The sequence below is a fragment of the Felis catus genome, chromosome C1 (assembly GCF_018350175.1).
Source record: "Felis catus isolate Fca126 chromosome C1, F.catus_Fca126_mat1.0, whole genome shotgun sequence".
Taxonomy (NCBI): Eukaryota; Metazoa; Chordata; class Mammalia; order Carnivora; family Felidae; genus Felis; species Felis catus.
In genome coordinates this window covers 221,397,617-221,424,168 of record NC_058375.1, presented here as the reverse complement: position 1 = coordinate 221,424,168, position 26,552 = coordinate 221,397,617, and the positions used below count along the sequence as shown (strand labels likewise).

The 26,552-nt window shown below is 53.3% G+C and overlaps 1 protein-coding gene across 3 annotated transcripts; it reads right to left on the bottom strand.

The window, feature by feature from the left end:
* Positions 1-1,627: 1,627 nt before the first annotated feature.
* ING5 (inhibitor of growth family member 5) lies at positions 1,628-24,592 on the bottom strand. 3 transcript variants are annotated; one of them, XM_023260023.2, is made up of 8 exons: positions 24,469-24,592; positions 22,103-22,174; positions 18,940-19,106; positions 18,205-18,316; positions 17,944-18,037; positions 6,898-7,033; positions 6,717-6,778; positions 1,628-5,035 (listed from the first exon to the last, which is right to left on the bottom strand). In XM_023260023.2, exons 1-8 carry the CDS (start codon positions 24,503-24,505, stop codon positions 4,993-4,995), a joined length of 723 nt encoding a protein of 240 aa, XP_023115791.1. In that variant the 5' UTR covers positions 24,506-24,592; the 3' UTR covers positions 1,628-4,992. The 3 variants fall into 3 exon arrangements, with proteins under 3 accessions (XP_023115791.1, XP_044890687.1, XP_023115792.1); XM_045034752.1 differs by lacking the exon at positions 24,469-24,592 and adding an exon at positions 23,729-24,261; XM_023260024.2 differs by lacking the exon at positions 22,103-22,174 and having other exon boundaries at positions 24,469-24,546.
* Between the last annotated feature and the right edge of the window lie 1,960 nt (positions 24,593-26,552).

Genomic DNA, 26,552 nt, shown 5'->3' with positions numbered 1-26,552 from the left:
CTCGCCCTCCTCAGGGCTCTGAGTCCTAATCAGTGCCCCTCCTCCAAGCTGCCAACCCCAGAAACCCCCAGACTTAGGAGTGCTAGCCGCCTCCTGCAACCATCGTCCCGTCACCGTCACTAACGTGGCTTCTGCCTTCCTGACACACTACCTGGTACCAGGGTGGGGCTCATCCCCCACGCACCCCCCTGGCTCCCAGCCATCCTACTGAGGCATCTCCACTGGTTGTCAGGCTCATCCAATTCCATATGCCAATGGCAGAGCAGACGGCGGCATGTTCTGGGGAAGGGTAAGATCACGAAGACGTCCGGCCCACGTGTCTGTAGGGCGGGTGTTCACAGAACCCTAAGGTGCACAGCTGGCTTTGCCACATAGAGTAGATCCTGGTGGCCTTGCAAACTGGCAGAGAACAAGCACTTGCCAGGTCAGTGACAGCATGCCACGCGCCGAGAGGGCAGCGGCAGCAATGCCGCATCTGGGTGCACCACCTGTGTCTTCAACCATACTCCTTACAACCTGCCCGCCTCCTTACAGGTGTGCTAAGGACACCACCACTGCACCCTCTCATCGAGGATGCATTCTGCCTTTGGATTGCCGTCCTGACCAGGGAGACGACGTTCCAGAGACTTCCACCTGCCCGTCCCTACCATGACGGCCCTTGCTCCAAGGTCAGTGTGGAATCCGTGTGGGAGTCCTGCCAGTTCTCAAGTCTCTTTGCATGGCACATTCAGGTCCTGGGACGATAACCACAGGGATCTGTAGACCCACTCAGACAAGTGTCACCACTTGATCAAGGTAGCCCTCCCGGACCTCTGAGACTTAGTAACAATTCAGAGCCAGTGAAGATTACCACCCCCACCCAAAAACACTGGTGTTCCCTTTTCCTAGGCAGTCACCACAACAGGTGGCTGCAGGTTCCTTTAGGAGTGCCCAAAGGAAATCCATGCACGTGGCAGCATTCCAGGCCCTTGCACCAGAATCTCATGCTCCCCTCAAACAAGGACTCTGGGTGTGCTGAGAGGCTGTGCCTCTCCATCATGGTGACCAAGCTGGGTTTCGGTGCCCTGACCATTAACTCTCCTCAAGGAAATGTCCTACGAACTATTTAGTTCCCAAAGGGGTCTTGACATCTATGCAGATCTCAAGGGCAAGCCTTCTGTTCCAGAGAAAGTGCTTTATGCTTCTATGAAATAGCCACTCCAAGTATTCTACACTGACATTTCTTGTGAGCTTAGGGATCAGCTTCTGACACCACCTAACAGCTGAGGCCCAGGGTCCTGCCCAGGCCCGTGGCCAGGGAAACTCCTCTGCTCCCATTCACTGCCCATCCCTTTAAAATTCTACGGAGGGGTGCCTGGGTGGCTCAGTCGGTTGAGCGTCCAGCTTTGGCTCATGTCATGATCTCATAGTTCATGAGCTCGAGCCCTGCATCAGGCTCTGCATTGACAGCAGGGACTCTGCTTGGGATTCTCTCTCTCTTTCTGTCTCTCTCTCTCTGCCCCCCTCCCCCCATTTGTGTTCTCTCTCTCAAAAAAAAAAAAAAAAAAATTCCACGGAGAATACACTTACCATCTCTGGCCACAATGTAGAAGTTTCCACATTTCCTGGAATGACTCATCCTCAAACGTTTATTCCAAAAAATACTTTATTTATTAAACAATATATCCATAATCTATAACATGATCCAAAAATACAGATATACATCTTTACATTATTTAATAAAAAGATTTACAATATTATCTTTCCTTTACAAAGGGGACATAGATAATTCCTTGAAAATAAAATGTAACATTCATGTTAAAGCTGCATCATCTTTTTGGATGAAATGTGGTCAAAGTGAACACCACAAAATACATTTGTAGAAAGAAAGAAACTTCATAGACTTCTCTCCTGAATGAGAACGTTTTTCTTAGGCTTCCTGTTTTAAAATTCCTCTCAGCACAGGTAGCGAAGACCAGCCACGGCTCACTAGCAATTGAGGAAAAGCTTCAGCCTCCAAGGCCCATGATTAAGTGTCTGTTCCGGCTCCGGCCACACGGTGGGGAGGGCTGCTGTTCGGACAGGGTGACAGCTCGAAGCCTTCCCTGCCAACAGCTGCCAGCCACAAGTCGTGAGGCAGAGAGCCGCGCGGCCGCCCGGGGACAGGACTGGCACCCAGATGCCCAGTGTGGTCCGCAGCCCAGCAAACCGCCAGCTGCCCAGTGTCCCCACGCAGCCCAGCAAACCGCCAGCATTCCTGTGGCTGTGTCTTCAGCATTTGCTGCCCTGGGAAGACTCGAAGCCACCAGGCTCCCGTGACCCTGGCCAGTCCCATTTCATATCCACTCGCCCAGGGCCCCAGCCTGTGCAGTGGGGACGCTCACCCCAGCCAGCAGCTCCACCAGCGCAGCCACAGATGGCGGGGGGGGGGGGGAGGGTTGGGGTTCAGTTTATAAGTGCAGCATGTGTCCTCCTGTGGGAAAATGAGAGGCTGTCTGTCGAGCTGCTGACTGATAATCTAGCACTGAGAATGAGGAACGTGCAGATTCTCCTCAAACAAGGTACTCCTTCCCTTACACGGAAACCCCGCAGCCGCGGAGGGCCCGCACCCTTGGCTCAGATACAGCTGCTGCAAGGGGGACCGCTGGGCCCAGCCTGGACCCCCTCAACCCAAGGAACAGGGCTCTGCAGCCCCCTCTGGGTCCGATCCAGCACCTGGGAGGCAGACGGGGTCTGGTAGGAATCACCCCAGGATGAAGGCGGCTGGCCTCAAGCAGCAGTCCTCAGGACCAGGGCCACATCAGGTGGCAGAACATTCTTCCCCAAGCAAAGCGCTGCTGTCGAGTGTCGTTCTGACTTGCAGAGTGTTGTTCACAGTTGGGAAGGACAACCGATCGGTCTTGACCCAAACAGCATTCCAGGGAATCTTCCTAATCCACTCATGTCCTCTGTTTTCTCCAAAGCTAAACGTGTGTTATTTTGGAGATATCAATGTAACTGACAAAAGTAAACACCAGAAACAGGTAGGCACAGAAACCTAAAGAGAAGAGGTGACAGCAGAGACGCCATCAGACTTTACACATAAGCTTCATATGGAAGTCAGCCATCTCTCCTGTCACGCTCGAGGCCCCGGAAACCAGGCATCGAGTGTACCCAACCAGCCATCGGCCTATGTCCACGGTCACCCGTCTTTCCGCGATGGCAGCGGCCGCGAGTGTTCTGAGAGGCAGTGCAAATATTAAACTAGCTTCCAAAGAATCACCACAAACTCACTGTACTTACCTACCCTCTCCACAAAAACTGGTAAAAGAGTGAAGCAGACAATTTTCCACAATTTATTCCCCACAATCTTTAAACACCTGTGTTAACAAAAAGCTAAGTTCCTAAATACAGACGAGCCTCGGTTTTGGCTGCAGTGCAGACTGAGGGGCTCGTGAGGGCCGGCGCTCAACCCGAAGCCCCTACCCCTTCTTTCGGAGAAGCAGGAAGGCATCGGTTCTGGGAAAGCCTGTCAGGCCCGGCGACCCCCTACCCTCCCTACGCAGCCCGGGGCGCACATGCCGGGCCGACCCCGCCTGCAGTCGCCTGGAAGCAAGTCCCGCCACTCGGCCTGCTCCAGAAAGGACACAGGACGGCGCATCTGCTGTGGGCTGACCCTCCGAGAACCACAGACGCGGGTCCCGGCTGGACACTCACTGCCCTCTGACGTCAAAGCTAACAGTCAGCGCTCATCTAGGGACGACGAGCTGAGCCGGCACGAGGCGGCCCGTGCATGACACAGCTCCCCGAGATTCTCTACGTGGCATCTCCTGGCCTTGCTGACATACTAGAAACAGGAGGACACGTGCAGTAAACAAGCCATCGGAGGAAGCGGGGCACTGTTCCAGAAGGCCTCCTGTTCACTTAGGAACTTCCCATCTCGACCCTGCCTCCTGCGTTTCTTCTCATGCCTCCAGGACAGAGACCGGCTCTCCCTTCGGGGCTCCTCGGAGCCCTCTAAGTGGGTGCTGAGGGGTCTTGGGGTCCACAGATGCTCCCAGAAGTCATGCCGCACACCACCACAGACGGACCTCAACTGGAGGTACGCGACTTCCCCCAACTATTACCAGAACGACGGTTCAAAACTGGTTTGGTGAGTGCAGACTGAAGGGAAAACGCGCTCCGGTTTCCCAGCCTCATTCCAGAACCGCCGCGGCGCAGACTCACAGGTGGCCTCACGTAACCGTGGTCCCCTCGGACGTGAGCTGCTTACCAGTGTGCAACACGGCAGGTTTAAAATCAGCCGGGCCTCGCCAGACCGGACTCGCCTCAATTCGCGCTGTTACGACAATTCCAGCTTCACAGTAAAACATCAGGGATTCCCAGAGCGACGGCACACCAGCCGTCGGTCAGGCGTCTCACGGGCGGCTCACGGCAACAACAGCCCGCCTGCTGATGATGGGCCGTTCACTCCAGCAGGTAAAGCCCTCACGGAGGGAACTGGGAGTCCAGACGAACAAGGCAGCGCACAGTCCGGCGGGGCCCTCCCGCTCCAGGGACAGCCCCACCGTCCCAGGCAGGTCACCGAGACACGGAGGACGCCTTCCAGCAACGCCTCGCCAGCTTCCGGGCACACGCCTTGCGGGGACAGATGTGCCGCGGTGGCACCGGGACGGTCGGACCACACAGGCTCCCACCCCAGCTGCAGAGCGATGGCAGTGCAGCGGGTGGGAAGGTCCCCACCGCACTGGCCCGCGGAAGGCTCGGCCACTCGGTGCACCTGCCGTGCCCGGGGCCGGGCCCCATACGAGAAGTCTCGAGAATGAAGTCACTGTGGCAAGTCCCTGTGAGATCGCTCCTCGTGCAAACAGGGCTCAGGTGGATTCTTGCTTGTCTCAGGAAATACCCAGACTTACAACTGGCCACTGAGTTGTTAAGTATCATTCAAAACAAGGTAGTTTTAAAATGAAGAGAAAATATTGCAACACGAAGGAAGGAATACATTAACTCGCTCTTCCAGCCCAGGTAGCAGCCTCACTTCCTCCTCCTCCTCTCCTGAACGCACCGCGGACAGAACCTGAGGAGAGAGGCACGGTGATCGGCCCTGTGCGTGAGGAGGCCCACCCCGCCCCCCAGGTCTCCAGGGACGGTGGCCGTGTCACCGAAACCATGCCGGCAGAGAGCACACGGCTCTCCCACCGGACGCCCCGGCAAGGGGAGACCCCCAGCAAGTCACTGTGGCCAGCGTGTATTTCCAAGGTGACAGAAATGAGTCAACGAGCAAGACTATCTGTACGAACGAATATGCCTCTTGACCCAGTTTCTTGGCCCTCCCTGTGAGACAACATGGCCACTGGGGACCAAAGTGGAGGCAACACCCACAGTCACATCAGCAGACCAAGCGCGGCGGAGGATGAACCAGCGCGCTCCAGCAGGTGGGGCAGGCCGAGAGGGCCCTGGAACCCGCATGGTTGGCGAGTGCTCCCCGAGGACCCTGGGCAGGCAGGCTCAGCGCCTCAGACACCGGGGGCCGCTCCTGGTCACGCCTGGACCACGGCAGCTGTCAGTGACACCAGGGGACCTTCCAGCTGCTCCCGATGCACGTGACTGTGCCCCCCCAGGCCCCCGGCCGCCCCATTCCCCAGTGTCGGGTCTGTGCCAGTGAGCGAGCACTGAGCGCGCCCCCGGCCCTGCCCCCGAGGAAGCAAGGCTCCAGCGGCAAATGCACTCACGCAGGCTCGTGCCGCAAGAACATGTCAGAACAAATCTCACTTAATAGGGAGGAAGCCTGAACACTTTGTGATTCTGGAAAGACCCCAGAGAAACCCTGAGTTAGACAACAGGGGGGAGCCCCACCCTGCCTCCCTGCCTCTGCCCACGGGGCACAGACCCCCTGCCGCTCGACCCTCCCAAGAGGCAAAACCGTCTTCCAATGCCCACTGACTCTTCCACCCGGAAGTTCCACCAACAACTCAAACCCACGTCAGAACCCGAATCACGTGTCCCTGCCCCCCGCCCCAGCAGGAGGCCCGCAGCCCCCCACCCGGGTGCCCGTGCCCCAGCTGCAGAGCACAGTCAAGGGCTGCGCAGTCACCGCTCAGACTTCCTGAAGCGACCCGGGGCCGGGACGCACATGGGGCCAGGCACGTGAGCACCCCCTCAGCCACTGCCCACTGAGCCCTGGGGACAGCACAGCCTGTCCTTCAGGGGTCTGTCACCACCCCCCATCCACATACACGCGAACACGGAGGACAATCTCCGAGCCTGCATTTTAGAACTGAGACCCACTTCACCCACGGGTAAATAAAACCCGCTTTTTCCTTAAATTAACTCTCGGGAACGACACCGAAGCCACCAGCGGGCACACAGACCAGGGACAGAAGCTGCCCCCGCACCCTGCACCCCTCCCCAGGTGAACACAAGCCCCAAGGCAGGTCACCGGCCTCACCCAGGTTCGGATTTAATGCTTGTGCTCTTTGTCTTTCCCCAAATCTCCCCGGGAAAGAACTCATTTCACAGTTTCTACCTCAATCAAAAGCTTCCGAATAGCTGTTCCTTAGAAGCTTAACAAAAATAGGGGAGCACCATGCAAACATCCTGAGAGACCGGACCCAGGCGAGGGGCGCAGATGTCCCTCTACCAGCTCAGCCCCAGGAAGCAGGACCCGCGGACTGCCCGTGGCCACAGCCTGGGCCTGGTGGGGGCAGCACTCATGACGCCCCACAGGCAGGGAGAGGTCGAGCAGAGCCCATACTGACCATTTTCCTTTGGGTTTCGTGGTCAGATCCACGCAGGCGAAGTGAAACCACTCGATAGGACACTGCAAGGCAGAAGGGAGAGCTGCAGTCAGGACTCCATGTGCCCCCTCCCCGCACCCCCGCACCCCCGGCCCTGGGTGCAGGGCCCTGCCCGAGGCCCGTGCACGGCGCCCACACTCACGTCCGGGTTGTCACAGCCTATCATCTCCCCGTAGGACACCTGGTGGCACAGGCAGTAGGTGGGCTCATTTGGGTCCACGGGCATGTCCAGCACGTCGGAGGGGTGCACGGACAAGATGGTGTCGGTGAACTCGGACCTGCGGGGAAACCACAGCAGTGAGCAGCAGGTGTGGGGGGAGAACGGACCGGCCCCTTCGTACCAGACAAGATGGGGCACAAAGGCACCCCAGAGGGCATGAGGGGATGCACTTACTACCCACTCTGGGGTCGTGAATCCATCCCTGTCTCCTGCCTCCAACCTGCTCCCTGGGCTCCCCGCCCACCCCGCCCCAAGTCCCCCCCATCCCCAGCCTCTCAGGGGCCCTCTCCCCTGGGGGCTGGCAAACACCCCTACTCACCAGCCACCAGCTGACGACACCTGAGAATCCTGGACCCCAACCCAACCCAGCACACCTGGTGCCAGTCCTCCACCCCACACATGCTCACAGCACCTTCACCCCAAAACCTACAAACCACCAGCTGCCCTTCCCATCCCTGGAGCAGTAGGTCTAGGGAGCCCCTCCAGCCCCCTACTGCCCACCCCCCAGTGGGGCCACTTCTGACCATGTGCCGCTGTCAACTGCCCACCCCCCTGAAGCAGGCCTGTCGCCCCCCACCTTCCGCAGCCCCCCTTGGTCACTAACCAGTGGCCCAGCCAGAGTCCGGCCTGCCCGTGCTCCCCTCTGTGTCAGCTGGGGCCTATCCCCCTCACTCCCCACAACTCCCCCCACCGCCGGCCAGAGTCCGGCTGGCCCGTGCTCCCCTCTGTGTCAGCTGGGGCCTATCCCCCCCACTCCCCACAGCACCCCCGGCCAGAGTCCGGCCAGCCCGTGCTCCCCTCCATGCCGGCTGGGGCCTATCACCCCCCACTCCCCACAGCACCCCCGGCCAGGGTCTGGCTGGCCCGTGCTCCCCTCCATGTCAGCGGCCCACAGCTCTGCAGCCAAGCAGATGTGAGAGCCGGAGCAAGCGTTCACCTGCCTTAGAGCAGGGAGGGCTGGGGGTTCAGGCTTCTACGTGTTTCGGCAGCTTTCAAACAAACCTACCAGCTATGGGGCAGTGTAGACAGTACGCTCCTACTAGCACAGAAAGGCAATCTTCCCTATCTCACCCTGCAGAATCAAGAACACACATGTGACTCAGGGGTATACCTGCTACGGAAACACCGCAAGTTCACACCAGGAACTTGGTGACAGGGATGCCGCGAAGCCGTGGCAGACCACGTTTCCACACGCCGACCAAGAGTCCGGTTCCCGAAGGCAACCACCGACCCCTTTGTCCCATACTGCCCGTCTAAGGACACTCTGTGCCTCTGCCATCAGATACCCAGGGCCAGCTGTGCATGCCACACTACCCCCCTGCAGATAGCACTGTCCTCCCTACCGGCCCCCCCACGGCGCTGTCCTCCCTATCAGCCCCCCCACTCCCCCCACGGCACTGTCCTCCCTACCGCCCCCCTGTAGCACTGTCCTCCCTACCGGCCCCCCCACAGCGCTGTCCTCCCTACCACCCCCCCCCCACGGCACTGTCCTCCCTACCACTCCCCCCACGGCACTGTCCTCCCTACCAGCCCCCCCCCACCCCCCCCCACGGCACTGTCCTCCCTACCGCCCCCCTGTAGCACTGTCCTCCCTACCGGCCCCCCCACAGCGCTGTCCTCCCTACCACCCCCCCATAGCGCTGTCCTCCCTACCACCCCCCACCATGGCACTGTCCTCCCTACTGCCCCCCCGTAGCGCTGTCCTCCCTACCACCCCCCCACGGCGCTGTCCTCCCTACCACCCCCCCCACGTCACTGTCCTCCCTACCGCCCCCCCCATAGCGCTGTCCTCCCTACCACCCCCCCCACGGCGCTGTCCTCCCTACCAGCCCCCCCCACCCCCCCAGCGACAGTGTCCTCTTTGCCAGTGCCGCTTCTGGCCCGAGTGCTGCTCACTGGAGGCAGTGCTGCCCGTGAGGGCCCCAAGGCCTGTCTAAGCCTCTTCTCTTTGTAAGTGACCTGCTCTCTGTCTCTGGGAACAGGCAGGACTTTCTCTGTTTATCCGAAATCCGTGTGCATCACAAAAAGGTGTCCCGTCCACATTCTTTCAAAACGTTTCAGGCAACTCTCCAGACTAGGACGTGGTTTCCTCTGTTTTCCGCCAAACCTCGATTTCTCAAGCTGGCCTCTGACATCGTGTCTCACCCCCTGCTGGATCGGTGGGGTTTCCTCCCCGAGACTCACCTGGAGGACCGGTGCCAACCTGCGGTGGGGTCACCCCCAAACGCCCCAGGGCACGCGCCTTCCGTGTGCCGACCGCACTTCAGCGGCCCTGTGCATTCTGCTTGCGAAGCTGGACTGAGCTCTCACACCGCGAGCTGACATCTGACCTGAGCACCTGTCCCCCAGGCTCAAGGGCGCCACCCAACCGGCGAGGAGGCCTGGGATCGCCCCTGGGCACCTCCTCTCCGGTCTCACCTGAGGGGGCTCCGGGGTGGGAGGGTGAAGGGCTGCCAGGAGGTCTTTCCCACCTGCCAGGCAGGCTGGAGACCCCGTATCGGCCGTGCTGGCCACCTCACTCCGACACTACTGGGCACAACAAGTGTCCTCCGAGCCGATTTCCCGGGACATCGCAGGCATCCCTCACCAGGCACTGCCAGGGATCCCCCCTCCCGTGCCTAAACCGCGAACTGCCCGATGTGCTTTCCAAGCACGAATCAGAGCCAGACTTCAGGGCAGGCCCGGTGCCCCTCACACACCCCTCATGTCAGCGGCCCCCGTGGCCCGTCCTGACCTCCGTACAGTGCTGCTCGGGGGCCCGAGAAGGGATTCGCACGGACGGGACGGGCCCGGCCGGACCCGCCCAGGCGCTCTGCGCACGTCGCCACCCGACGTGCCCCGCTCCTCCTCTGCAGCCAGCCCAGCACAAAGGGCCAGCTACCCGCCTCCTCGGCGCCATCAGACAGCGGTCAGCAACGCACACGCCATCACGGCTCTGCCGAGGGAAAAGCCACGCGCCCAGCCATCTCAAGTGTGTCCACACAGGTGGCGGCGAGACTCGTGCGTCACCGTGAGGTCTGCGGCACAGGCAGGTGTACCCCCGCCAGGGAAGCTCTAACCGCGCCTGAGAGCTGGGGCCTCGTTCCCTGTGAGGGACCCGTGGGGAGGCGGCCAACGAGAGCGCCTGCTGTCTCCAGAAAAGGCCACCACACCTTTCGGTTCTGAGCAGCGTGGAGCAGGAAGACTCGGAGCCCTGCCGCCACGAGTCAAAAAACCAAACCCAACAAGTTGCTAAAACCACATTTTCCAGACACCGGAAAGCTGTGGCGTGACAAGGCCCAGACGCCCTAAGGCCAAGGGAAGGGCAGTGGCCAAGTGGGCAGGCCATCTGTGTCCCGGGCTTAGCCGAGGGCTGCCCGCCCTCTGGGGGCCACACAGAGCCGGCACGGCCACCGACACATGAGAGCTCTACATGTGGGGGCAGCCGTGACCCCACAGTCATTTGCTGAACCTGGGGGCGGCACAGAGGCTGCAGAGCGGCAGAAAGGCTGAGCGCTGAGCCATATTCTTGGGGGAGGGGCCCCCCTCTGTACAGCAGCCCGTCCTCCACACCTCCGCCAACCCCAGGAACAACACAGGCAGGAGACAAGAAAGGAAAGCCAGGGCGCGGACTAGCCACACAGGCGCCTTTCAGGAGGGGGAAATAAACCCTGGGTCCCCCACTGAGAACTGGGGGGGGGGGGGGAGGGGTTCTTCCATCGTGAGACCTTTGACATCAGAGGGGACAGGGGACAGGGCCCAGGCAGAGTGGCCGCCGGCCTCCAGCCTGCTCCATTTGCCTGGACTGAGAGCAAAATGAACTCCTTCTGGGGAACGGCAGAAATCTCACCCTCCGGGTTCCTCTTATACCTAAAGTCAGAGAGACAACAAAAAAAACTACAGGACGGGAAAAAGAGCAGGAAAACGTGAGTGAAAATCACGAAAAAGCTAACAGAAGCAGAGCCACAAATGACCCGATGTGCAAATGAGCAGACAAGGGCTTGAAGCAGCTGTTACGAAGAAAATCTGAATAACGTGACTGCAACAGGGAGACTCTCCAAAGAGGAACTAAAATCTGTACAGAAAGGAACCAAAGGGTGTTCGAGAATGGAGAACGCCACGTACGAGACATCCTGCTGCGGGTCTCGTCCACCGGGAACTGACTCGGCCTGACCGCTCATATGTCAGCCAGTCGAAGGAGACCCACCAAGGGCCGGGCCCTTTCGATCCCGTCTGCGGGCCGTGTTTTCGGCCCAGCCTCAGGTGCCCCACCAGACCTCCAGAACGCTGGCGCAAGCGGGGGCACACGCGAAAGCGCCCCCGGTCACAGATGGAACAAATCCACCGAGCGTGGGAGGAGACCCCCCGTGATGATGCTGAGAGAGGATGTACTGACATCTGTCAGCGAGATCTAGACTCCAGGAAACGCCGGGAGTCACACAGTCTGGGCTCCGCAGAAGGAAAGCTGTGAAGAAAGGAAAGGGACGGAGAAAAACTGACGCGTGAGAGAGACTACAGGGCTCGTCTAAAGGAGAAAAGAAAAAACCTTCCGTTTCTGACCAGGATATAACAACAGGCACCAAACGTGCCCCCCACCGTGAACAGGGAGAAAACCGGGCGAAACACGCGACAGCTCTTCAGATGCTGACCGCGGGCAGCACAGGACGACGGCCCGAGAGAAGGTAAGCCCTGCCGAGAGAAGGTAACCGAGGCGAGCCCTGCAATCGTGTCGGCTTCCTGCTGGAGGCACTTCCCACACTCCAGTCCACCGAGACGAAAACCAAACGCAGCATGGAGGTCTAGAACTGAGGGAAAAACCAAAGTTCCAGGAGGGCAAGGCTGCTGGCATTTGGTGGCAGGTTGCTAGAAAGGAGGAAGTAAGAGAATGTGCTCCCGAAATCTGCAGAGGGACCCCTTTAAGTTTTCAGCAAAAAACTAAGCTGTGCACAGGTGAGAGTCCCTGAGTCCTGGAAGAGGGTATAGGGTGGCTGGGAGCTGAACTCTCCAGAGCTCACACACAGGCTCGTCACACTCGCTCCACGCGGCCAGCAAGGAGAGGCCTCGCTAAACACAAACAGCATTCAGAAGAGAACCCAGAAGGGCTATACCTTAGCAGTACGGCTTAACCAACCCTACAGTAAGGCTACCCTAACCTAGGCGTTGGTGGTCTGTTTCTGTAAATAAAGTTTTATTGAAACACAGCCACGTATTTTCTGTGGATGCTTTTGATATAAAATAGCAGAACTGAGTGGTCACAGCAAAGACAACACGGCCTATAAGCCTAAAATATTTACCATCTAGCCCTTTAAGAAGAGAGGGTTTTTGGAGCACCTGAGTGGCTCAGTCGGTTAAGCGTCCGACTTGGGTTCAGGTCATGATCTCACGGTTCATGGGTTCAAGCCCCGCATCAGGCTCTGTGCTGACAGCTCGGAGCCTGGAGCCTGTATCAGATTCTGTGTCTCCCTCTCTCTCTGCCCCTCCCTGGCTCGCACTCCGTGTCTCTCAAATAAAATAAACAAATAAACATTAAGAAAAATGGACTTTTTTTTTTTTTTACAAAGGTTAAACATGTGCCTGCAAAGGATCAAGTTGATCCACAGGTAATTAAACTATTGACCAAAATATTGGAAAATAAATACCTGTTGAACGAAGACAACAAAATCTGGACACTCAACAACACACATTCACATTGTCCATCATCCCATAAAAAAATCACCAGATGTGTGAAGAAGTAGGAAAATGTGACTTCAACCAGGAGAAAAATGAGTCAGAAACAGACTACGCATTACGCATGGACAGCTTTTTGTACCTCACTCATGCCTTAATAAATTGGGGGTTTTTTAGCATGCTTTTCTTTTTTTTTTTCATTTTAGAGAGAAAGAGCACGAGAAGAGAAGGGCAGAGGAGAGAGAGAGAGAAAACCTCGAGCAAGCTCTACTCTCAGCACGGAGCCCAACACGGGGCTCTATCCTACAACCCTGAGAGCAAGACCTGAGCTGAAATCAAGAGTCAGACACGCAACCAACTGAGCACCAGGTGTCCCAATAAATAGGTTTTTAAAAAAAGAAAGAAAAAACCCCTGGAAATAACAGAATCAGAAAAGAAGATCTTTCAGAAAGCTATCATAAATGCGTACGCTCGGGGCGCCTGGGTGGCGCAGTCGGTTAAGCGTCCGACTTCAGCCAGGTCACGATCTCAAGGTCCGTGAGTTCGAGCCCCGCGTCAGGCTCTGGGCTGATGGCTCGGAGCCTGGAGCCTGTTTCCGATTCTGTGTCTCCCTCTCTCTCTGCCCCTCCCCCGTTCATGCTCTGTCTCTCTCTGTCCCAAAAATAAATAAACGTTGAAAAAAAAAAAAAAAAGCGTATGCTCAAGGAGAAAGGAAAACATAAATGTAATAAGGGAACCGTTGAATAGTACTTAAATACGGTGTAAATAGAACTTCTTTACAAAAAAAATCTCTTAAATGAAAGATTCACTAAAAGAAGATTAAGTTAGACACTAAGGAAGAAGACCTGAAGACAAAGTAATAGAAACTATCCAAACAGAAGCATAGGAAGAAAAACGTTGAGAAAAAAAAACCACCACCACCGACAACAACAAACGAGCTGAGCCTCAGTGAACTGCGGGAAAATATCATGCCAGCATACATGTAATTGAAGGTCCATAAAAAGCCAAAAGGGAAGCAGAACTGTCTGAAGAACGTCTGAAAATTTTCCGAATTTCATACAAACTACAAACCAATAGTTCCAAGAGGTTCTCAATGAGGTCTAAGCCAAATATATACAAAAGATCCACACCGGGACAGATCATAATTAAGTTGTTAAAAATCAAATTGCCGAATGGAAATCTTAGAAGCAGCAAAAACAAATAAAGCCACGTACATTCAGAAGATCAAAGAAAAGGCTTTCTCATCAGAATCCGTGCAAGATAGAGGATACCAGGGAAGGAAATATCTTTAGTGCTGGGAAAAGTCAACTAAAATTCTGAGTCCAACAGAAATATCCTTAAAAAAAAGAGATAAAATAGACATTTCCAGACGAGAAAATTTTGAGAAAACACCTCAGCATCAGCAGACCCACAGTGTAGAACAACGTTGAAGGCAGTTCTTTAGCAGGAGAGAGACGACAGCAGAGGGAAATCCTCACGTCCGTAAAGAAATACAGGCAGCGGAAACGGTACGTACATGGAGTGACAATAAAACCCTTCCTCGTGTTTTATAGTCTGTTTAACATTATCAGTGGTTTAGACCTAAAATAACAATATGTTGTGAGGCAAATTATCACGTGTAGAAGCAGAACTTTTGACGATGGCACAGAAGGCACGAGGAAAAAAAACTCGTGTGGGTTCTTACATTACACACAAAACACGGTAATATCATTAGAAGTTCACCGTGGTAAGTCAATGAACAGGGAAGACACACTACAACAGTCCTTAAAACAGAATACCAAAACATGTACTCAAAAAAATACATACGGAGCGCCTGGGTGGCTCAGTCGGTTGAGCGTCCAACTTCGGCTCAGGTCATGATCTCACAGTTCATGAGTTCAGGCCCCGCGTGCAGCTCTGTGCTGATGGCTCAGAACCTGGAGCCTGCTTTGGAGTCTGCGTCTCCCTCTCCCTCTATTCCTCCTCCACTCACACTCTGTCTCTCTCTCTCAAAAATAGATAAAGATTTTAAAATAAAATTTTCTAATACATGATTAATCTAAAAGAAGACACTAAACTAAGAGACGCACAAGCGGACAACTACCAGCAGAAGGTAAGTTCAAATCCAATCATATGGGCAATGATGTTAAATCTGAGTACTCTAAACATTGCAGTGAAAAGGGAGACACTGTCAGACTAGATAAAAAAAAAAAAAAAGCGAGACTCAACTTTGCTGCCTTCAGGAAACCCACTCGAGGGGCGCCTGGGTGGCTCAGTCAGTGGAGTATCCAACTCTTCATTTCTGCTCAGGTCACGATCTCATAGTTCATACAATCAAGCCCTGTGTTGTCCTCTGTGCTGATGGTGCAAAACCTGCTTGGGATTCTCTCTCTCTCTCTCTCTCTCTCTCCTCCTCCTCCTCCTCCTCCTCCTCCTCCTCCCTCCCCTGTTCGTGCTCTCTCTCAAAATAAATAAATAAACTTAAAAAAATAAACCCACTCTAAATACAAAAGCATAGGGGCGCCCGAGTGGCTCAGCCGGTTAAGCGTCCGACTTCGGCTCGGGTCATGATCTCACGGTTTGTGAGTTCGAGCCCCGCATCAGGCTCTGTGCTGACAGCTCAGAGCCTGGAGTCTGCTTCAGATTCTGTGTCTCCCTCTCTCTGCTCCTCCTCCACTCACACTCTATTTCAAAAATAAATAAAAAGTTAAAAAGAATAAAATAAAAAATAAATACAAAAGCATAAATGTGTTGAAAGTAAAAGAATGAAAAAGGAAAAAGACACACCACGCAAAAACTCATCATAAGACAAATGGAATAACTATCATAATATCAGACCACGTAGACTTCAAAACAAAGAATATTACAAGGGAAAAAGGAGGAAATTTCATAACAATGAAGAGTCAGTTATTTTTAGAAAAAACTAAATGCATATGTACCAACAAATAACAGACTTTCAAAATATGTGAAGCAAAGCTGACAGAAGAAACAGACAAATCCACAGCTTGAGTTAGAGACTGTAAGATGTTTGTCTCCGTAATTCATCAAGTGAGTAAACAGAGTGTCAGGAAGGACACAGAAGACCAACAGAACTGCCAACCAAGTTATCCAACTGACAGCTACAGAACATGCCGCCACCAACAGAAAACACGATATTCTTCTCAAGGGCATATGGAATGTACAGCAAGACCGGACCATAAACCATAACACAAGTCTTCATCGACTTCAGAGAATTTCAATTATACAGCGTTCTCTGATGACAGCAGAAATATTAGAAACTGAAATCACAAAGTTACCTGGAAAATCCCAAGTTACTTGGAAGCTGAAAACATACTTCTACATAAAATATAAGTCAAAGAAAAATCAGAGGAAATTTTAAAATATTTTGAAGGAAATAAAAATAAAACATACCTAAATTTATGGGACATGCTAACAGTAATTAGACTTAACAATAGTTTAAAAAATAGTTTAAAAAATAGTTTAAAAAAACTATAGCTTTAAGTGCTTATATTAGAAAAGGAAAATATGAAAATCACTGATCTTAGTTACTTCCAGCTTAAAAAGCCAGAAAAAGAAAAGTAAATCCAAATAGCAGGAAAGAAAAAATAAAAATACAAGCGGAAATCAATGACAAAGAAAACAAACAACAGAGAAAATATAAAAACCGATGAAACCGTGAAGCACCTGGATGGCGCAAACATCCAATTCTTGATTTTGGCTCAGGTCATGATCTCACGCTTTATGAGATCAAGTCCCGCATCAGGCTCTGCACTGACGTCACAGAGCCTGCTTGGGATTCTCTCTCCTCCTCTCTCTCCACCCCTCCCTCGCTTGCACCCTCTCCCAAAATAAATAAATAAAACATTAAAAAAAAAAAAAAAAGTCAATGAAACCAAAAGCTAATTCTCTGAAAAGATCAAGACAAAATGAGAGAAGACATGAATTATCAATATTAGGTCTGAAAGAGGAATCATCAGTACAAAATCCTACAACAGAAAGACAATCATGTAATATTATGACCAACCTGGTATCAATAAATCTGACAACTTATATGAAACAACCAATTCCTTGAAAGACACAGATTACCAAAACCGACTCAAGAAGAAATAGAAAGGTTGAAGAGTTCCATAACTTGAAAGTGAAAACAGCATTAAACTGTAAACTTAAAGTATCTTATTGTATGTAAACCATTCCTTAATGAAGTTAAGTTAAAAGAGAAAAAAATAAAAGGGTGCCTGGGTGGCTCAGGCAGTTAAGTGTCCGACTTTGGCTCAAAGTCATGATCTCGCAGTTCATGGGTTCAAGCTCCGCACTGGGCTCTGTGCTGACAGCTCAGCGCCTGGAGCCTGTTTCGGATTCTGTGTCTCCCTCTCTCTCTGCCCCTCCCCCATTTGCGCTCTCTCTCTCAAAAATAAACAAACAATAATATAAACAAATAAATAAAAGGGAAAAAAATAACGTTAAACTATAGCATCCAGGAACACACACACAGGGGACAGAACTACAAAGAATGGAAACAAACACCACGTAAGTCTGGGTCGTAGGTCCCCGGGGCAGAGGGAGGAGGTTACGGCTTCCACAGAGCCATGAAAGCACTTTTGGCTGAGGTCAATCACTGACCAGGATGTGCCTCAGAGGAATTCGTTAAACTACCTGCTTCTTCTGCATTTATTTACTGCAAGATGATATTCAGGGTGTTTCTTAAAAGTTTAAACAGAACCAAAACTTCTCCCGTTTTTTGTCAAGAATGGACTGTCCTGAGATCTCCCCGTAACCGTCAGAACCATCTCCCAGAAGCTACTCAGCTCTCTACCGTTTTCTCTGAGTCTAAATGTCACTTTTGTGAAGCAATACAAGAGCGAGGGGGGTGGGGGGAGCAGGTGGGAGAAAGCTTTAAATGAAATATGCTGAAATTCAAGGTAAATGACACATCTGTTTAATAAATACAGTCATGCAACTTAATGATGAATATATCCAAAATATATATTTATACATAAAACAACGAACAGCTATATATTTAGCTGAAGTGTGGCTCAGCCTGAAATGTCGGTAAATGTTATAGTGTCACTCAAAAGGCAGGACACACAGGGGCTCAGAGCGTGGGTTTTGGAGTCACACCGCCCTGTGCGAACCCGGCTCCCCGCACACCAGCTGTAAAACCTCGGCCGGTCACTCTCCCCAGGAGCCCCGTCAGGCTGCCGAGCGCAGGTGGAACCGCACCCACAGCGGGCACGCAGGGAGCGCCTCCTCGCTGTTAGCGGCCACTGGTGCTCCTAGATGCTAAGTAAATACTAGCGCTAAGTAACCTCTGGGGAGAAAGAGACAAGGAAAAGAGCCTCTCACCCTCCTTTATGCTTCTTTTTCTTTGGAGTGTCTTCTTCTGAGGTCCTCCTGCCACGACCTCGGGAGCCTCTTTTTTCTTTCTGACCTCGACCTTCTGAAAGACCATAAACACCCCAATTATCTGCACAGAATTCACTGAAGCAGGACAAGATTTACTCAAACGTGATATTTACCATAACGTTCCGAATACATTTATCAGACAAAACTCTTCAAAACTCCGTACGTAACAGTAACAAAATGAAGAAAAATTAACAGACTTGCTTTTTAACCCTCGTCCTCCGGAGCTTTCAAAGTCACTGCCCTCCATCTTGTCCTTCAGGTCTGCTTCAAAGCGTGCCAGGTCTGCATCGAGCCTTCGAATGTGTTTATCCACCTACAGAAAAGGATGCTCGCAAGTCATTTAAAAATGGAAGCGGGACATCTCAGGAATCACAAACACACTGGAAATCAACCAGGACGTACATTCTTGGATTCAGTTGAGTCTTCAATTAACAGAGCGCTACAGAACAAGGCCCGCCATCCCAGTTTATGTGGGGGTCTTTGTCCCCACATGCTTTGACACCTCAACAGAGTAACTGCCACTCAGGAAAACCGTGAAGGCAGACAGTAATGAGACGCGGGGCTGTGAAACGCAACGGGATGGGGGCGAAGACACAAAAATCTGAAGAACGTGCAGGTTCTCACAGAAAGTGCCTCCGATGCCCTTAGGTATTTAGACCAAGACGGTAGAAAGAAGAGAAAGAGGGCAATGGGGTCAAAGCTCGGGGATGAGACAGTTACCCGGCCCCACAGAAGAGACCTGCAGACGCTGCCGAGACTGGACAAGGAGCCGGCGGGCTCGCAACACTCAGCCAATGCCACGTGCCACAGTCCGAAAGAAGGACTTGTCGGAGCATCCAGAGGGTGCCTTCCGGCAGGCAGGGCAGCACCCACCCACCCCACCCCACCCGCCACCCCCTCTTCCCGCAGAACAGGGCGGGGCCCACCCCTCCTCACCATCTCATAGGTCTGCATGGCCAGCTGCACCTTATCATCACTGTACTCCTTACACTTGCTGTAGGCGCTCTGGATCTTCTGTAGGTGCTCCACACGCTGGTCTGGAGAAAGCGTCTTCACCGTGGAGATATACTCCGCAGCCAGGATGTCGATCTCTGCCTTCTTATCTGATGAGGAAATGGGGGAGAAGCTAGTCCCCGCAGGGGGTTCCAGAACAAGCCCAGCAGTGCCGGTTCCAGTGACGGTGGCTGACCGAACTCCGAATTACTGCTGGTAGGAGCACAGTGGGCACGGCCTTCTGCAGGGAGCCTGGCGCCGGGGGGGGGGGGGGGGGGGGGGGGGATGCACAGATGCCACAGCCAGGGCAGCGTACCCAGGAAGTTACAGCGCACAACCGGGCACAACCATGGTCCAGGTGAGAACACATACCGGCCCCACCAACTCTCAACGCCCCCGAGTAACAAATTATGTGCTCATTCAGCCACAACCTGCCTACTGCCCTCAAGTCCACACCCGAAAGATTTAGGATCCATATGGGAAAACACCCATAAATGCAGAAAACAGGAAACAAGGCAAATGTGCGATCTATAGTAAGACGGATCAATAAACTGTGGCCCAATCACATGGAATGCTACCCAGCACCAAATAGCACAGCCGTCACCCATAGCAATGTGTATTAATCCCATAAAAGGTGGCACTGAGCAAGAAAAGCCAGACACAGGGGCACCTGGGTGGCTCAGTCGGTTAAGTGTCCAACTTTGGCTCAGGTCATGATCTCACAGCTCATGGTTCCAGCCCTGCATCCGGCTTCTGTGCTGACAGCTCAGAGCCTGGAGCCTGCTCCAGATTCTGTGTCTCCCTCTCTCTGTTCATACTCTATCTCTCTCAAAAATAAGTAAACATTTTTAAAAAATTAAAAAAAAAAAAAGAAAAGCCAGACACAGAGAACATACCGTGAGATTCCACTGATAATTAGGGGTGGACTGATACAACTCTGAAATCTCCGGTTTAGCGAGGTGAGAAACCTACTGTTGCAAGAGGAAAGCTCGGGGTGCCAGCCCCTTGGGGGGAGGGGTAGCATGCTCAGCAGGGTTACACGTGCCCCAGGCTCCAGAGGCTCCATTGCTCCATCTAGGCAGAGGGTCGTAAGTTGGTATTTGTTAGACAATTTCTAAACATATGCTTATTCCTGGATGTAAATGCCATATTTCACAATAAAAAAAGTCTCTGTATTTGCTAGTAGGGAGACTGTACCTCAGTAAAAAACCACAGCTATCCTGATCTTACAAAACTGTGCCAGGCACAATGAATGAAAAATCACCCATACCCAAGTACGTTGCCACAAAACACAAAACCTCAAGGACAAAGAAGCAGCAGAAGCTGCTAAACAGGAAAAAGACCACATATATAAAGGATGAGGAATCCAAACAGCATCACATTTCTCAAGGGCAATGTGGAAGCTGGGAGACAAGGCAGCAGTGCCTTCCACATTCTGAGGGAAAAGATGGTCAATATGGAATTCTATACCCAGCCAAACTGTTCATCAAACAGGAGACCAGAACAAACACATTTTCAGACATATAACATCATAAGAAATCTACCTTCCCGTGTACCCTTTTCCAGGAAACTACTGGAGGAAAGGCTGCAATAAAACAAGGGAGCAGATCAAGAAAGAGAATGTTTACAACAAAGCATTCAGGGTCCTGCATTGAAGATGAGCAGAGGCAGCGCCTGTGCAGCAGGCCTAGAAACAACCAGCCCAGGTATAGCCTGCAGGACAGGAAGCCCCAGGGGAAAAGGCTGCGTTTGGAGAGCAAACTCAGAAATGGCAGATAACCTAGTGTAACAGACACACGGAAAATGTGGAACATGTATGAAATGTGGAAAACAAAGCAATTATGAACTCCCAGAAAAACAGAAGTTATTCAAAACAGGTCACACAAGCACAGCATGTAACACGGCCCAGCTGCAAACCACCCAGTCAAGAGTCCTGAAGGAAACACCATCCCTGTTGTACTGCAGGTTCAGATTCTAACCCACTACACCAGGAGGTGGCTGGATGGGCGGGGGCGGTGCAGGAGCTGGGCAGGTGCAACTGGGGAAGCAAACCTTCATATTCCACGGTAACAGAATAAACCCCAAAGCAAAAGGGGGATAAGTAAGAAATAGCAAAAACATGATGTTTAGAAACAGGGAGTTAAACACCAGAACATCAGAAAGTGCTCTTTTTAAACTATATACACACAGTTTAAAAACAAAAAATAATTTTTTTAATGTTTTATTTTATTTTTGGGAGAGGCAGGAAGGGCAGGGAGAGGGAGACAGAGGATCTGCGCTGACAGCAGAGGCCGATGCAGGGCTCAAACACTCAAACCATGAGATGATGACCTGAGCCAAAGTCGGACATTCAACTGACCGAGCCACCCAAGTGCCCCGAAAAACATAAAGTCTTTTAAAGGAAAAGAAAGATGACAAACATTCTGATTGCAAGAGACAGATGATGGTCATAAAAATGATACATGAAGGGACACCTGGGTGGCTCAGTCAATTAAGCAACTGAATCTTGATTTCGGCTCAGGTCATAATCTCAATTTGTGAGTTCAACCCTTGCATCAGGCTCCATGCTGACAGTGCAGAGACTGCTTGGGATTCTCTCTCTCCCTGTCTCTCTCTCTCTGCCCTTCCCCCAGTCGCCCACATGCTCTCTCTAAATAAATAAATTAACTTAAAAAAGTGTTACGTGAAGGTATGTTAAAACCCAAGAAACTAAGTACAGTTTTTTTAATGTTTTATTTATATTTGAGAGAGACAAAGCGTGAGTGAGGGAGGGGCAGAGAGAGGAAGACACAGAATCCAAAGCAGCTCCAGACTCTGAGTTGTCAGCACAGAGCCTGATGCGGGGCTTGAACTCACAAGCCATGAGATCATGACCTGAGCCAAAGTCAGATGCTTAACCGACTGAGCCCCCCCAGGCGCCCCTAAGTCTAATTTTAAAGTGTCAGCACACTCCATAAGACACCACACAAGGCCCAAAGTTTAAGGCTAGGCTGCAGCCCCACTGTCTTGGGTCCCCTGGGAGACCAGTGCCACCCCAGTATCCTGGAGCCCCCTCTCCCCAACTGTCAGAGCACACCGCCGGCTGTACTGTAAGGCCTGGACCCACCTTCCGTCCTCTGGTCCAGCTCTCTCATGAGCTGGAAGTTCCTCTGCAGCTCACAAGGAAGGTTCTCGATACCTGAAACACAGAGACATGTACTTCTCGGGAGCAGGACAAAATCTGCCTTCCAGACTTTATACCTAAAATCTACAAAAAATAAGCTCACGTCGTTTCCTGTTTCTGTTAGGATTTGGGGAGGAAAAGGATTAAGGTATCTTTTGGGGAACGGGTACCAAACACTGATAACAGACTCACAGGCTTCAGATGTTGTTGGAAGCTGGAGAAATTAGAGGGACTTATCCTGGAGCTGCGAGCAGAGGTGGGGAAGTGGCCCGTGTGACTGTCCACCCCACACCCCCCAGTCACTCCTCCCCTCTCAATACCTCACCACAGTGAGTAAGACCGAAACCCTGGGGTCTTTTTGATCTTCCCCCCGGTTTACTGTGAAAACCCATTCACGGGATAGAACATCAAGCAAGGATGGATATGGTCTCTCCGGGCTACACAATACATCAGGCACTGACCATGGGGCTGCTGAGCACCTGAAGGGCTGCTACTACAACTGAGGCACTGAGCTCTTCATTCGCTTGTTTAATTACTTCCAAGTTAAACAGACCATGCTGAACAGCGTGGGCGGAGGACCCCACCCCACACTGCTTTCCCCTCTGCACTGCAATCCTCCTACTCCAGGACAACCTTCCAGCCTGCCTGCACAGCCTCAACAGGACCCTAACTGGCTCCCATGCTCAGTCCTAACGCCCTCCACTGTCTTCAGCTGACAGTGATTGTTGTAGGGCTAAATCCGATCTTTACAAAGCTGCTGCTTAAAGCTGCCCAGCTCAGCCAGACAATGGCACAAACTCCCTCCACAGCCTCTAGGCTCACCACACCCTCCCATGGACCTCCCCGCTCTGTCCTACCCTGGGCTCTGCAGGACAGTGCCACCTCAGTGCTCTAGCAACCTGCTGGGGTCCTTCATGGCCCTTCTTCGGCTGTGAGCTTTTAAAAAAATCTGTCTGCCCCATGTGCAAGTAAGTTCCAGGAAAAGGAGGACAGAGTCTGCTTCCCTGGCACACAAGCGAGTAGCATGTCCATCCTGAGCTTTCACACAGGTGCCCAGAGCATGATGGAACTCACGATCCTCAAACCCTCCAAATGGGGTCCACTGGGAAGGTACCAGGACAGAGAAGAGCAAGCCCCAGCAGATGGGTTCAGCAGATGAGTTCATCGTGGTTCTGTAATGAGTGCTGCAGGGAAGAGCCTCCTCCCCTCCAGGGTGCTCTCCCACCTAGGACACCGCCCCCCGCCCGCCATCGCTCACGCTTGGCCTGGGAGGTCCCCACCGTCTCCCCCAGAGCAGCGGTTCACTTCCAACTGCTCCTGCTAGAGCTGCAGGTGGGGTTCCCAAGCAGCCAGGTACCAGGGACCGCGTATATTCCCACTGCAATACAGCTCTCCAGCTCCCCTCCACCAGCCCCGCCCACCCCCTCCCGCCAGGCCAACCCCTAGCCAGAGCCAGATCAGCAAGAGTGCATGACCTTGACAAGCTACTTAGCCTCTGCAGCCTGCATTTCCCCATCTGTGAAATGAGGGAAATAACCATCTGCTCAGGAGTTCCTAGGAAGCTCCAACCTGTGCTACATGTGGACAGAACGACGCCTGCAGGAAGCGCCTCACAGACGTCTGCCCGTGGTGCCGATCACTGCCCTGAACACCTGCGAGTCCCCCTCCTCCGTCCCCGGCCACGCAGAAACACAGGCACCCGAGGACACTCTCCAGCCAGTATCGTCTCCCCCAACTCCCAGGTCACTGCACGAGCAGGCACAGAAACACGGCTGGAATCCCGCCCACCCCCCGCCCAGGCCCGGTCCAGCGTCCGAGGGGATACGGGCTCAGGGCTCAACCACCTGCGCCAGTCAACTGGGTGGGAGCGGGGCCGGGGCGGGGGACAGGGCCAAGACAGCGGAGGGGGGTCGGGAAGGGCGGAGCGGGGCCCTGAGCTAGGCCTCTCCCAAGAGAAACTGAGGGCCGGGAGGGCGGTACGCCGCTGAGGGCAGGGGCGGGGCCTAGCATGGGAGGGCGGGACCGTGACACGCAAGCCACGCCCCACGCCAACCGGCCCCGCCCCTCCGTGACGCACCTGGAATTGGCGCGGCCGTGACGGTGGGACCCTGCGCCGCGCCCCCCGCGCGCATCTCCTTGCGGCCCCGCCCCGCCCCGCGCGCGCCCCCGCCACCCCCGCCGCCTCCGGACTGCCCTCGCCACCCCCACGAGTCCTCGGGGTCCGCACGCAGCGCCTGGTGTCCGTGGGGAACCGTGAGGGGGGGTACCCTGTGCGGGCGCCGGGCTCGGGGGCCGCGAGGGACGCTTACTGTCCAGGTAGTGCTCCAAGTACATGGCGGTCGCCATCTTCGTCCGCGGCCGCGCTCTAGGTCTGCGCGGGCGGGCGGTGCCGCGAGGGGCGGAGGCGGGGCCGGCGCGTTCACTATTAATGAGCCTCGAGTGTTGATTGGCCCTCGCGTAGGGGGCGAGGGTGCCATCTGGGCACGCCCCCTGGCTTCCGGTCGGCAGGCTGCGCGCGGCGCCGCGCGGGAGCAGGTTTTGGCCTGGCGCCGGGCGGGGCGGGGGACCGGCCCGGAGGCGGGGTCGGGGGCGCCGCGCACCCTGGACGCCCGCACCTGTTCGCGCGGCTCCGGACCCCCGGGCCCCTGTACCCCGCCTGGCGGCAGCGCTGGCGCATAACAGGTGCGGGTCGGGTGTGACGAGTGTGGTACGGCGAGCGCGCGCGGTGTCGCCAGCGTCCGGCAGGGCGGTGGGCGACGCACGTGCAGGTAGAGCGCGGGCTCGCCACGTCGGCCGCTGTGCTGGGGAGAAGGGGCCCGGGCCCCGGAGGTTCCAGGGTGCCCTCCCGCAAGTTAGCACACCCTGACCAGGGGAGTTTCGTTATTCGGGATGCGTGTATAAACATGTAGCCCCCTCCTGACTCCCCCCTAAACCTGTCAAACACTAACGAATTTCCATTTGTTACGTTCGCTGAAAAAATTCAAGTCGTACAGGAATTTCGAGTTTGCCCACCTCCTAAGGGTACAGATCTCTGTCTTATTCACCTTTGAATCCGAATGTTAGCAGGTTGGGTGCATCCCTTCTGGTCCCCTTTCTGTGCTTGATGAAAAAATGCACGTAATTGGACACTACCGACCTTTTTTTTTTTTTTATGTTTATTTATTTTTGAGACAGAAAGAGACAGATCATGAACGGGGGAGGGTCAGAGAGAGAGGGAGACACAGAATCCGAAACAGGCTCCAGGCTCTGAGCTGTCAGCACAGAGCCCGATGTGGGGCCTGAACCCACGGACCGACCGCAAGATCATGACCTGAGCCAAAGTTGGATGCTTAACTGACTGAGCCACCCAGGCGCCCCACTACCGACCTTTTTTGTTTTAAATGTCCATGGTTGGTTTTTTGTTGTTTTTTTTTTTTAACTAAATAGACTTTATCTTTTAGAGTAGTTTTAAGTTTACAGAAAAATTGACAAAATTTCCTATATACCTTTTATCCTTAAACACATACACGTGCGTGTACACACAGCCCTGATATAATTTGCATTACTGTGGTACATTTATTATAACTGATGAGGGGCGCCTGGGTGACTCAGTCCGTTAAGTGTCAGACTTCAGCTCAGGTCATGATTTCATGGTTCCTGAGTTCAAGCCCCCAGTCAGGCTCTGTGCTGACGGTGCAGGGCTCACTTCAGATTCATTCTCTCCCTCTCTCTCTCTCTCTCTCAAAAATAAACTTTTAAAAAAATTAAATAATATTGATACATTACTATTGAAGTCCATAGTTAACATTAGGGTTCACTCTATTGAACATTCCATAGGTTTTGACAAACGTATGACGTGTATAATATACAGAATTGTTTCTCTGCCCTAAAAATCCTGTGCTCCACCTTTCCAGCTCTCTCCCCACTCCCCATAACCCCTAGCAAACACTGATCTTACTGCATAGTTTTCCCTTTCCCAAAATGTCATATAGTTGGAATCACACAGTATGTAGCCTTATCAGATTGGCTTCTTTCACTTAGTAACATGCATTTAAGTTTCTTCCATGCTTTTTTTTAATGTTTGTTTATTTTTGACGGAGACAGAAACAGATCTCGAGTGGGGGCCGGGCAGAGAAAGAGGGAGACACAGAATCGTAAGCAGGCTCCAGGCTCTGAGCTGTCAGCACAGAGCCTGATGTGGGGCTCGAACTCAGGAAACGTGAGATCGTGACCTGAGCTGAATTCAGATGCTTAACTGACTGAGCCACACATGTGCCCCACCTCCATGCTTTTTTTGTGATTTGACAGCTCATTTCTTATTAACGCTGAGTAATATTTCATTGTCTGGGTGTACCGTAGTTTACCCATTCACCTACTGAAAGAGATCTTGGTTGCTTCCAAGTTTTGGAAATTA